Source organism: Erythranthe guttata, chromosome 4 (assembly GCF_056151865.1).
Source record: "Erythranthe guttata isolate IM_541 chromosome 4, IM_541, whole genome shotgun sequence".
Lineage (NCBI taxonomy): Eukaryota > Viridiplantae > Streptophyta > Magnoliopsida > Lamiales > Phrymaceae > Erythranthe > Erythranthe guttata.
Window position 1 is genome coordinate 14,927,871 of NC_142536.1, and position 13,790 is coordinate 14,941,660.

The 13,790-nt window shown below is 37.4% G+C and overlaps 2 protein-coding genes across 2 annotated transcripts; both read right to left on the bottom strand.

The window, feature by feature from the left end:
* Positions 1–3,409: 3,409 nt before the first annotated feature.
* On the bottom strand, positions 3,410–7,758 carry LOC148771224 (uncharacterized). Its single transcript, XM_088817545.1, has 2 exons — positions 5,209–7,758; positions 3,410–3,706 (listed from the first exon to the last, which is right to left on the bottom strand). The coding sequence occupies exons 1-2, from the start codon at positions 7,756–7,758 to the stop codon at positions 3,410–3,412; spliced, it is 2,847 nt and encodes a 948-aa protein (XP_088673671.1).
* A 1,206-nt stretch (positions 7,759–8,964) lies between these two features.
* LOC105976175 (putative late blight resistance protein homolog R1B-17) lies at positions 8,965–12,018 on the bottom strand. Its single transcript, XM_013001467.2, has one exon. It carries the CDS (start codon positions 11,936–11,938, stop codon positions 9,290–9,292), a length of 2,649 nt encoding a protein of 882 aa, XP_012856921.2. The 5' UTR covers positions 11,939–12,018; the 3' UTR covers positions 8,965–9,289.
* Between the last annotated feature and the right edge of the window lie 1,772 nt (positions 12,019–13,790).

Genomic DNA, 13,790 nt, shown 5'->3' on the forward strand with positions numbered 1-13,790 from the left:
TAGCATACCTCAGGGGTGTAAGTGTAATTTACGCAAGTTTAAAAGAAAAGAAAAGTAGAGCCTTCTTAATAGTTGATTATGTTTAATTTATTACTCCCCCTGTTCCATAATATCTGTCTCTTTTAATAAATTTTTTTCTTTCATATTATCTGTCACTTTACAATTCCAATGTTGCATTAATTATATATATTTTCAAGTATACCTTATTAACTCTCGAACACTCTTTCTGCAATAATTAGTAAACAATGGTATTTTGATCTATCTATATCTATTTTCCTAAAATCAAGACATATTAATTAAGATTCTTAAGACTCGTACCAAAAATAAAAAACGACACATATTTAGAAACGGAGGAAGTATAAGATTGACAATTAATTAGTACTTATATAAGAGAATATAATGACCATTTCTAGCTCAGTATTATCCTGTTCAATTTGCTAAAATAGCTCATGATTGCCAGCCCTTAGATTTTGGTTTACCAAACCACGTGTGTGACCATTTCAAGTGTATGAGCCAATAAATTAGAGCCATTATATTTTTCATGGGTAAATTACATATACGCCCATGAGGTATGCTAAAATAATTTTAAAGTCCCTGTAGTTTGATAATTACAATCAACCTCTGAAACATTGTTAGAAAGCCTAACGGAATAATGTATTGGATGAGTTATTTCGTTAGGGTTCTAACGAACTATTAGTTTCAGACAGTGGTCGAGACAACATAGAGCTGGGGGTGATATTAACCTCCTAACATTTCTTAAATCCTTATTATTTTATATAAGATTTATAAATTTTCGTCTATGGTAGCATTAACGCCCCCACTGGAAACAAATATAGTGCATGTCCGTCCCCAGGACATGAAATCTTGGTTCCGGTAATTGTTTCAGTGGTGTGTCTATAATTACTAATACTACAGAAATCTTAAAGTTATTTTAGCATACCTCAGGGTGTAAGTATAATTCACCCTATTTTTTTAATAAGTTGAGGAAAATACTTTAGTTGTGAACCAATAAATATGGGTTTATTGAATTATTTGCTAGATGTTTGGGCTATTTTCAGCAACTCTCTACATGATAAGTGAAAAAAACGTGGAGCTGGAAGTATTTTACCACGTGTTGATTTAAATTTAGGAAAGTGGGAATTCTTCTTTATGATGTATGTCAATGTGGAGAGTCGCCCATAAGTATTTACTCTATTATGAGGAGGTTGTCACTTATTTAGCACATGGAGAAATTAATATATGGGAAAAATATTGTTTTTCTTTTTGGGAAATTTATAGTTTTCACCCCTTAAATTTCCAACGATTACGCATTTGGCCCCCTATATTCACAAAAAAACACATTTGGTCCCTTATGTTTTAATAATTTGACATTTTTGGTAATTTTCGTCAATTTACTGTTAGTCCGTCAGCTACATTAGTGAGTTTGATTATGTTAGTTTTAACGGAAATTTGAAGGAAATGACTAAAGATGCTGAATTTTTGAAATATGAGGGACCAAATGTGAAATCGGTGTAAACTTGAGGGATAAAAACTATACATTTTCCTTTTTTTTAATTGACAACAGAAATCGACCCTAGTCGTATTGCATTGGCTAAACTTCGCTCTCGTGCAAACTCCTTAATGCTATATCTTCTTTAATGATCACTCCTCCATCATATCTTGATGGTCTGCAAAAGTTTTGAAAATTTTCATTGATTTAATTTCCGGAAAAATCCCGAGTATATCCAAAATTTTCCAAAATATTCATGCAAAATCAATATTAGATGTATCTATAATATGTATTATATACAATTTCTATACTGTTAGAATTATTTCGTGCAAATTAATTATAAATTTGTGTCCGATAAATCCCAGATTCAGTTTTAGCTACTGTTCTACTGTTTTACGAAGAGTTGCAACAGTTAATGGAACAGTAATAAAAAGACACAAATTTTAAAGTGGTTCGGATACAATTGTACCCTACATCCACGGGGACCTGCAAATGAAATTCACTAATTTTTAGTTTTACGAATACAGTAATAGGACTTAATCGAAAATGCAAAGACTCCCTCTTTGTCGACGCCGTTCTTGTATCCTACGCTGAATTGTCAATCTTCACTTTGCAGCACGTCCCTTTCCGCACGGTTGAAATTTCTTCAACGCTGAGTCCCTCAGTCGGCGGATCGACCTCCTCCCGAGATCTTCTGAGTTCTTCTCCCGAAGAACCGATCTTCTTTTCGCGTGAAAGAAGCAAATCGTTTGCTGTGTTTTTCTTCTCGAATAAGATCACAACTCAGGTGCAGCAACGCAAGAGCAGAAAAAGTTTTTCTCTCAAATAAAAGGGACAGTCTGTAATGACGTTGATGCTCCCTTCTTATAATTCCTTAGTTGTATTGGTAGAGCCCTACAAAATTAGAGCCCATTAGGTTAGATAAATTCTTCACGTAAGGAACAAGGAATTATGACAACAAGGAAAGTCTTAGTCAAATAAATTCCTTGTTAATAAAACACTAAGGTAATTAAATAAATTAATGACAAAATAAGAGTTTAAAGAACTAAGGAAACTTCCCTAGTTTTTATACACGTTTTTCGCACACGTGTTGAAAAACCGAAATAGAATCCTCTCGGATTCTAACAATCTCCCCCTTTGTCATCTATTTATTATAATCAAGTCCTCCCCCTTGATCAAATACCTGACAAAACATTAGACTGCATAATAGAGTAACTGTTAGAACAGTTAAAGGAAAAAGCAGTTAACGAAACAAGAAAAAAATTAAGCCTAGCAGACTATTAGAGGCCGTTGTTCAGAAAATCAATTCGACAACCACAAAAAAAACTACTCCAGAATATATTCAGCATCAACGAACAACTCCTCGTCATCATTCGTATCAACTTCAGCTGATGTACCATCAACTGTTGGAACAGTTGGAGCAACAACAGTTCAGTAGTAGTTCCAGCAGATGCATCAGCTCCCCCTGTATGCAGTTCCTCCTGGGTTGATGCGTCGTTGTCAACTCCCCCTCAAGAATAATCTCCCCCTTTCTGAGCAAGGGCAGTAAAATAGTCGAGTTTCTTCTTTGTAAAAAAAAAAACGACCTCGACAATCAGAGACCCCACTAGGTAGGTTGGCATAAAAATTATGAACCACTTGACAGACGCCACCGGGTTTGATGCTCTCGGAGAAGGAACCGAGAATTAAAAGCAGCGACAGCAGAGATAGGCACCACGGGATCCGGTGCAGAGTGACCTGCGGTGGTGCGAGTAGCGGAAGGCGAGGCAGAGTGAGTAACGCGTCGACGAGAGCGGCGAGGTGGCGGGGTGCAGGTGAGGCCGGTTTGGGTGGTTGCGATGGCGGTGCACACGGTGGTGGTGACGATTGGGCCGCCGGCGAGTGTGGCAGTAGAGGAGATGGTGGAGAATAGATGAACGGTCACGGCGGTGAGACTGGCGGCGACAGCGGTGGAGAAAACCTAGGGACCAAAATTTTCAGCGGAGGCGGCCGTGAGAAGGAGTGGGGGCTCCCAAAAGGCAAGAGGCACGGCATCCAACGGCTCTTCGAAGGCAGGGCGGTCATCGGAGCGGCGTCGCGGCGGAGGAGCTGCCGAAGACGCGGTTGCTGGTCGAGATGATCGTCGTTTGGACGAAGAAGACGATCCACCGGTGCTTTTTCGTTTCCCCATAACTGTGCTCTTGGATTCCTTTGATTTGAGTGCAGATTGGAGATTTGCTGCAAAGGAGAAAGAAGGAAAAGAGAGCAGTAGAGAAGAAAACCAATTTGGAGAAAAAAACGAAAAGGGGCATAAACATAGGTAACTGTTGGTCTTCTCAGGGGTATTTTAGCAATTTAGGAAGATTATAGTGAAGAAATTGCAAGTATTATTCTGCCAATAAGGAGAGCAATTTTATAAAAAATAAATTCAGGTACAGCAACTCTCAACCTTCACATATGAAGCCCAATCACAGTTCAAGAAAACTTCGAGAAGAAAAAAATGTTCAGAAAAGTGGGTGACTTCAAAAAAATGATTGCCGCCAAAACATATACGAACCCACCCCGTTTTTTTTTTTTTTTTTTTTTTTTTTTTTTTTTTTATATATATATGCCTAATATGCAGAATTAAATTACTAGGACGAGAAAAATAAACGTGAGAAAACGAAAGAGAGTATGAGTGAGTAAACACGAGTGAATAGAATACTATTAGGACTATCAAACCCATGGGGTTTATCTTCAATTTTAACAAAAAAGCAAGCTCCGAAATACAAACTAACAAGACTAACAATAAATTTAATACTCTCAAATCAAGCACAAAAACGCTCTTATTAGGTAGCATACACACCCTACTAATGGTAGCTTTTTCATGAAGAACAGAGCAATTTAATTAGCGAGATAGTTGCGGTCGTGCAATGTGTAGTTCCCTGGGCTTTCTAATTGAGTCGTATGGTGAGGGTTCGGTCATGAGGTTTACCGGCTCAACTCAAAAAGGCTTCGAACTATTCACTGACCATATAAAAGTTTACAGTGGTCGTGCAATGTGTAGTCCCCTGGGCTTTCTATTTGAGCCTTGTAGGAGCTTTCGGCCACGTGATTTACTGACTCAACTCAAAAAGGCTTCGAACTATTCACAAACCAATTTATTATATATAGTTTAAACAAAAATTCAAGAGTAGCTTTCACTCATTTGGAGAGGCAGCTTTTCCTTATGAAAGTGTTAAACCATGACGAGATTGTGAAGAGTATTAAATAAACTAAAGCCTCTATAGCCATCATTCGGGGATTGATGAAGTTTTACCTCACAAAGTTTGAAAGTACAGATAGTATCCAATACACAAGAGTTTTCATCACATGCAGCATGACTAATGCATAACTTAGATGAACAAAATGCAGTATGTGTGATGTGTCCATAAAAACCTAAAAGTTGCAAGTCTGGACACAGACAGTTGCAACAGTTTATGCAGCTGCACAGATCAAACAATACAGATTCCAAGCGAATTTCGCAAGGAATCGAACCTATGTGCATCAAGGGGTTTAGTAAAGATGTCAGCAAGTTGTTTTTCTGTTGTGACATACTCTAATGAGACAGTTCCTTCCTCTACCAGATTTCTAATGAAGTGGTACCGGATTTCAATATGCTTAGTTCGAGAGTGCTGTACTGGATTCTTGGAAATATTAATTGCACTCATATTGTCACAATAAATATGCAATAAATCTTGACTAATACCATAATCACATACCATTTGTTTCATCCATAAGAGTTTTTTGCTGTACCAGGACACGAGATTGTTCCCAAGATAGAAGCATCCTCCAGTTGTGCTTTTTCGATCATCTGCATCACCTGCCCAATCAGCATCGCTAAAGCCTCGGGTTTGAATTCCTTCTTCTACCGGACCAATGACTTGATCCACTGGATGATTCTTCTTGACTCTTCTTGAGGGTTCCTTGTGAGTTTGATCATCCAATTCGAGAGGCCTGACTTCAGCTTCGTCTCCTGTTTCAGAATTGACGTCACTTTCTTCTGAAATGGTAGAGGCTGCATCAACTGTTGGAACTGTTGGTGCGACACTGAAGCTGTTTTCCGATTCCTTTGTTGGTTCCTCTTCCAGTAGTCCAGCAGAGACAAGAATATAGCAGTTGTCAGATGATCGAGTTCCTTGAATAACACAATTCTCGTCTTTGTCTAATACTCGACATGTGAATTTGTTGAATCTGACTTCAAGATCTTGATCACATAACTGGCTGATGCTTATCAGATTTGACGTGAGTCCTTCTACAAATAGTACATTCTTCAGCTTTGGGAGATTCTCATGATTTAGCGATCCTTTCCCTAGCACTTCACCATTTTTTCCGTTTCCAAAGGTAACAGCTCCACCGGTGATTTGTTGATAGTTTTTCAGAAACTCTTTAACACCGGTCATATGTCGTGAACACCCACTGTCAAAATACCAATCATTAGTAGTACTTGCTTTTAAAGAAGTAATCGCAGATAAGCATTTAAACGTGGACTTTTCATCCCAAATTTTTTGCTGAGGTCTATTGGAAATATCGATTTTATTTTTGGGTTTTTGAGAGGGTGAAGGAAAATAATCAGCCCTAGCAGAGTAAAGAGAACGAGCCACAAGCTTTTTCACAAGTTTTAAATATTTGAAGCATCTAGGACGTATGTGACCTGGATTTTGACAGAAAAAACAAGTGGGAATAAACCTTTTCTTTGAATTGTGTTTCGTTGCTTCAACAGTTGCAACTGTTTGTGAGACAGAAGCTTGTTTAACAAAGTTGATTTTTCTGTTTTGATCTTCCTTTCGCTTTAGATCAACTTTGGGTAGCTGACTCCCTCCTATGCCTAGACGATTATAGTTTGGCTTGTTGTTGCTTAAGATTTCATCTAGATTACCTCTACCCAAGTTCAATTTTGCAATTGCTTCTTGAGTTTGAGTAAGTTTAGCCTGCAAACTATTTTTCTCTTGATCACTAGATATGATCCTTTTCTCAAGAGTAGAGATTCTTACCTTTAGTGTCTTGTTTTCCTCTATAAGCACAAACTTCTCCTTTTCCAGGAAGTTATTTACCTTAACGACGTCGAGCCATTTTTGGTACATTTTTTCATATACCTCCTTTACTTCATCCAAGGTTGGTTCTTCCTCATCACTGCTGCTGTTTAGATCCTCTGCAAAAGAAGAATTTTCGTTTAGATTTTTGTCATAATCAGAACACATATTTTCATACCTGGATTCTGTTTCACAGTCTGTTGCAACAGTTGAAGCAACAGTTGATTCTGAGTTGTCCAGAGGAACTTTGCTGCTGAATGCTACAAAGTTAGTGACTTGATCGTTGTTTCCTTGGTCATCATCAGATTCTTCTTCATCGCTCCAAACAGTAGTAAGTGATATTTTCTTCTTTTTCTTCAGGGTGTTTGCGCATTCTGATTGAATGTGACCAAAGCCTTCGCATTCTCGACATTGTATTCTTCTTGGTTTTGACTCCTCTGAGTTATCTTGATTTGAATTTCTCCTCGAATTTTGAAAGTTCACGGTTTTCCCTGTGCTTGGAAGATTTCCCCTTTTACCGATCTTTTTGAGAAATTTCCCAAAATTTTTTGATAGTATTGCCAAGGATTCCTCTACCGTCTGCTCATCTTCTTGAGTTGACGAATTTTGGGGTGTTGCATATGAAGTTTCTGCTTGAAAGGCTATCTTCTTTTCTCTAGGCTTTTCACGATGATTTTCACCATGATTGAGTTCTTGTGCCAGAAGTTTCCCCATGAGTTCGTCTAGTTTGAGCGTGTCAACATCTCTGACTTCTTCAATGGCAGCAATTCGGTAAGCAAATCTTTCAGGTAAAGAGCGCATCGCCTTTCTCACCAATTTGCTTTCAGAGTAAGGTTCACCGAGTGCATATGATTCATTGGAGATATCACATAATTTAGCATGGAAGTCAGTGATCGTCTCATTCTCTTCCATCTTCAAATTTTCGAACTTGGTGGCCAGCATTTGTAACTTCGACGTCCTCACAGTTGACGTTCCTTCGTATGTGACTTGAAGGATTTCCCAAGCTCTTTTAGCAGATTCACATGACGCTATTAGTTTAAATTGATTATCATCAACACCACTAAATATTGCGTTTAGGGCCCTTGAGTTGTAGTTTGCGAGTAGTATCTCTACGTCACTCCAATCTGCTTCTGGTTTGAAAGCTTCCATTTTGTCTTCTCCTTTGACCATGGGAGGTGTCCAACCAGTTATGATGGCGCGCCATGCTCTCTCATCTATGGATTTGATAAACATCTTCATTTTTGATTTCCAATATGAGTAGTTTGATCCGATTAGGAGAGGTGGGCGAGTAGTTGACGATCCTTCTCGTTGAGTATTCATATCTGCACAAAATAAGAGTAGTTAGTTCCCAAAATCTCACTAGATGTATTTAGTGACAGGCTCTTGATGCCAATTGTTAGAATTATTTCGTGCAAATTAATTATAAATTTGTGTCCGATAAATCCCAGATTCAGTTTTAGCTACTGTTCTACTGTTTTACGAAGAGTTGCAACAGTTAATGGAACAGTAATAAAAAGACACAAATTTTAAAGTGGTTCGGATACAATTGTACCCTACATCCACGGGGACCTGCAAATGAAATTCACTAATTTTTAGTTTTACGAATACAGTAATAGGACTTAATCGAAAATGCAAAGACTCCCTCTTTGTCGACGCCGTTCTTGTATCCTACGCTGAATTGTCAATCTTCACTTTGCAGCACGTCCCTTTCCGCACGGTTGAAATTTCTTCAACGCTGAGTCCCTCAGTCGGCGGATCGACCTCCTCCCGAGATCTTCTGAGTTCTTCTCCCGAAGAACCGATCTTCTTTTCGCGTGAAAGAAGCAAATCGTTTGCTGTGTTTTTCTTCTCGAATAAGATCACAACTCAGGTGCAGCAACGCAAGAGCAGAAAAAGTTTTTCTCTCAAATAAAAGGGACAGTCTGTAATGACGTTGATGCTCCCTTCTTATAATTCCTTAGTTGTATTGGTAGAGCCCTACAAAATTAGAGCCCATTAGGTTAGATAAATTCTTCACGTAAGGAACAAGGAATTATGACAACAAGGAAAGTCTTAGTCAAATAAATTCCTTGTTAATAAAACACTAAGGTAATTAAATAAATTAATGACAAAATAAGAGTTTAAAGAACTAAGGAAACTTCCCTAGTTTTTATACACGTTTTTCGCACACGTGTTGAAAAACCGAAATAGAATCCTCTCGGATTCTAACATATACAAACACAAATATTTTCATATATTAAGAAGAAATATTTGCCTAGTTTTTTCCACCACGAATTTGATCCCAAACTTATTTTCTTCCCCCTCATTCTCTCACCCACTTTTCATTATCGTTTTTTTTTTCTTCTTTCTCATTTTTACAAGATTTTTTGCCCAATCGATTTCTGCGAATCTAGATCTAGATGTTCCTTTGCGCGAGAATTTAAATATGAAAGATATACATGTCTATTTTATTTAGAAATCATGATTTTTTTTATATATATTCGTATAAATATATTCATATAAATATTATAATTTATAACCATCCATGAATTTGCAATTGACGGTCAAATCATGTAAACAACGAAGGAAAGAAAAAAATAATTTGGAAAATTTTCTATGGAAATGTGTTTCTATTTTTATTTTTTTACCGAAATTACAAAAATAGCCCAACAATTGTCCTACGAGTTCCCCGTGTTGTAACCGACACGAAAAAAGTTACACACGCGATACATTTAACAATTTGAAGTGTCTGTGCAACATAGATCCAGGCTTTGTGTGGAAACTAGAAGTCCTAGTATGCAACGGCTTGAAAATTATATCTTGTGAAGTTCTGATCCGCTGATTGTTTCATCTTTTCTTGAAAACTCTCTAATTGGTACTTTCCGGCAAACGACACTCGAACTTGAAGTTCTTCGTTACCGTTATTCTCTTGTTCCTCCGCTATTTTCATAGCCGAAATGGCCGCAGACTCACTACACCAATGCACTTGGATAAGTCCAAGTGTCGGTATTTCTCCGATATCTAACGGGATTTCCTCCAATTTTTTCAAACTTTCAAGAACAAGTTTCTCCAATACAGGAAAATGGGAGCTGTCTGCATTCCAGTTAACCAAATCACTCCATTGTATCAAAAGGAATTTAAGGCGAAGGAATTCCCCCTCAACAGGGTTCCACACTGATCCTTTGACCAAACGATCTTTCAATTTCAAAACTTCAAGATTGGGCAACGAGCCAATCACCGTTAAATCTTCCCACCGAATCATGCTACCTTGTAAACACAACTTCTTGAGCGAACTTGGGAAAGTGAGCTTCTGCAATACATTATCCACATCATACGGACAACACGTAAGTGATTCAAGTTTATGCAAGCGGCATATATTGTAGAGACGGTACTCAGTATTCGACCTTTGCGGGTCACTAACATACTTTATGTTCAATTTCCTGACATTGACGAGTCTCTCACAAGCCCCCTCGCTCCACACGAAGTTAAATACCGTCTTAAGTGTTTGTAGATTTTGCAAAACAAACTCACTCTGTTGTTGTCCACGATTCCGAGGAGGATCGGGAAGGTGTAGCTCATATATATCCACATGCAGTTGCCGCATCTTCCAAATTTGAGATGGTGCTTCAATGTTTGCTGTAATAATTATTGTTTGCAAATTCCATAGAACGTCTATTGACGAAGAAAGCTTGTCAGCAGGAAAGGATCTCGTCAATTTGTAATAAGCAAGATACCGCATGTTAACTTGATCAACTATATGCCGGCATAAATATTTTATCCTGGCTCCTTTGTTGAATGACATTACTCTCAACAATCTATTTTTGGGCAATCGACAATCTATGCTTGTTACCAAAGTACGGGTAAGTGGTGCCAATTGCAGAGTATGAAGGGCACGGGATTCATGATGCTTGGCCGTTAGAAATTTTTCATTACATACAATGCGACGCCCACTTTCTATTCCTTGTTGGGTGTCCTCCATCACACAGATAAACTCGTCTTTATGAGCTACCTTTAGACATAAATCTCGCAAGAGATCATGAATCTTGCAAATTTTAATTCTTCCATTCGATCCCAACCTATGATTCAAAACGAGATTCATGTCAATTAGATCACTCAAGTAACCTCGTGCAGTCTCTTCCCAGCTTTCTGATAGATTCGATTTTATAAATCCTTCAGCCACCCAAAGTTTGATCAGTCGAGAGACGAAAATCTTATGGTCTTCGGGAAAAATACCCATGTAAAGAAAACATGGTTTAAGATGAGCAGGCAAGTAGGTGTAACTCAATGATAATATACTCAAGCAATTCTCATCCTCTCCGGAGTTAAGAATTGAGGTTAAATCTTTTGCTATATTTTTCCAGTATTTTTGCGTTCTATTGGATCTTCCAAGAAGCCCACCAATCACACAAATCGAAAGGGGGAGCCCTTTGCATTTCTTAATAATCTCCTTTCCAATATCCTCTAGCTCAGAAGAGCATCCAACTTGATCAAATGCCATTTGACAAAATAGTTTCCAACTTTTATCCTCATCTAGAAAACTCAACTCAATGCACGGAGAGTCGAAGTAATTAGCCACATTCGATATCCTTGTAGTCGCAACAATTCGACTTCCATTATTGTTGTCTGGAAAGAAACAACTTACCTCCTCCCAAGCTTCAATACTCCAAATATCATCAATTACAATCAAATATCTCCGACCCCATAGCATTTTATGTAACTTTTGTCCTAATAACTGCTCATCTATTTGACTATTTTTTTCAGAAAGAAGTTGTAAGAGAAGTTCTATGACATTATACTTTTGAGATACTGTGATCCAAGTACGAATATCGAAATGGTGAACAATAAGTGAATGTTCGTAAGCATTTTTGGCGAGAGTAGTCTTACCAATGCCGCCCATGCCTACGATTGGAATGACTTGCCGGTTAGATTGTTGGCCGGTGAGCTTGTCCAAAAGTTGAAGCAACTGTTCCTCAAAACCGACCATAGTATTCTTGCCGGTGGTAATAAGAGGTGTACTTGATGAAGTAGTAGTACATGTGGGCTGCATATCTTGTTCGTTGGATCCAATTTCATCTTTCAACTCCAAAACTTTTTTCTTGATAGAATCCATTTCTTCTATTACACTATGGAGGTCCAACAGGGAAGCCCATGTCTTCTTTAGGCGCATTGAATGGATGATCTTAGCAACCTTTGTCCTGATACCAGGTTTAATTTGGTCGACCACATGAGATTCGATTACGTCTTCAGCCGCGTACGCTGCACATGCAATCCGGCTCTCTAAAACTCCATCAGTATGCTTCTCTATGAATTCTAACAAGAAACCGATTTTTTCGCCGAGAGATTCGAGCTGGTTCTTGTCGACAGAAGTGGAAAAGCGAGGGTGATTCTTGATCTGATCCATTGTAGTCAAAAGAGAAACTAGAGATGCGTATGCTGCCATAGCTTAAAAATCTTGTTTAGAGTTTCGAAAAAAATGTGGTTTACCGCAAGTAGAACATATGAAATTAGTAGAAGAAGATATGTGGCATACATTGGAGTTTAGGGTATGAGATAGTTATCCGCGGGTCCCCTACTGAAGAAAATTACAACGCTGTGTTAAAAAAAATAATCTCCATGTTATTTTGCAATGAAACTTTATTTTTGTCCTCTACAATATCTATCCCCTTTATACTTTGAAATATACATTTAGCCCCAAACCTACCAGTCAACTTATTTGACTACTAACCGTTTAGTACTACATTTAAAGGCGCTCGACTCCTTCGACCCTACACCCGGTGTTTGGGTGTAGGATCAAAGAAGTCAGGGCGTTTCCTCTTGAAATTTCTCCTTCACAACTTATTTCAACTTATTTGACTACTAACCGTCTAACCGTGTTAGGACAAAATGCACTTCACTCCATACAAATTTCTCATTTTCGCACTTTCCCTTCTAAAAATTTAAAAACTGGATAATCCCCCTTCAAAATATTATTTTCATTGCACTTTGCACCATAAGCCATTTTTTAGCGGGCATTGTGCAACAAAAATAACATTTTAAAGGGGCCTTGTGCAAAAAATATAATGTTTTTAAGGGGTAATGTGCAACAAAAATAACATATAAAGGGGCCTTGTGCAAAAAATATAATGTTTTTAAGGGGTAATGTGCAACAAAAATAACATATAAATGGGCTATGTGCAACAAAAATACTCAATGACGATGAATAATCCATCAAAATTTTGATATGGGGGCAATGTGCAACAAGAATAATATTTTGAAGGGGACATTCACTTTTTAAAATTTTGAGGGTGTAAAGTGCTAAAATTAGAAATTTTAAGGGGGTGATGTGTAATTTGCCCTGTTTTTAAAGGACAAAATGAATGCATTCCCCCTTGAAATTCCTGGTTTGCGCACTTCCACCCTACAAATTAAAAAATTAAACTTTCCCCCTTCCAAATTTTGTTATAGTTGCACTTCCCCCTACAAATTAAAAAATGAGACTCTCCCTCTTCCAAATTTTGTTGTAGTTGCACTTTGCCCCAAAATTTGAATTATGGTGCATTTTTTAACGGATTTCAAATTTGTCCGTCCATTTAAGGGGTAGGACAAAAGCACTTTACCCCCTACAAATTTCAGTTTTTCGCACTTTCCCCGCTAAAATTTTAAAAAAATGGATATTCCCCCCTCAAAATATTATATTGATTGTACTTTGCCCCATAAGCCTTTTTTGGAGGGCATTGTGCAACAAAAATAACATTTCAAAGGGGCAATAATGTGCAAAAAAAGTAATGTTTTTAAGGGGCAACGTTCAGTAAAAATAACATTTAAAGGGGCAACGTGCAACAAAAATCTTCAATTCCGATGAATAATCCATCGAAATTTTGTTATCGGGGCAATGAACTACAAGAATAATATTTTGAAGGGGGACATTCACTTTTAAAAAAATTGAGGGGGTAAAGTGCAAAAATTGCAAAATTTATAGATGGTGATGTGCAATTTTTCCTAAGGTATATATGCGTCATTTTAAGGTATATATGTTTTTTTCTTTTTGCTATTTCACTCAATTTTAATTATTATCCATCTGATTATAGGGACCAAATTACAATTTCAAAATTTATTTAAAAACTCTAATCACCTTCTTTTAGGGATTCTGACCCGTCAGACCCGCTAGACCCGTTAACATAACAATTTTTTTTTTTTAATTTTCATAATATTTTGCTTCTATATTTTAACAAAATAATGTAAAACTTAATATACCATATTTTAAAATACTTCTACAAATGATATAAAGTGAATAATAAAATTATATAATTAAT

Bases quoted from the DNA above. Each gene is read 5' to 3' on its own strand.
- LOC148771224 (XM_088817545.1), bottom strand. From the start codon at position 7,758: ATGAAGATGTTTATCAAATCCATAGATGAGAGAGCATGGCGCGCCATC. The intron at 3,707-5,208 runs GTATGTGATTAT...TCTCCTTTGCAG, and splicing joins TCTTATGGATGAAACAAATG to CAAATCTCCAATCTGCACTC.
- LOC105976175 (XM_013001467.2), bottom strand. From the start codon at position 11,938: ATGGCAGCATACGCATCTCTAGTTTCTCTTTTGACTACAATGGATCAG.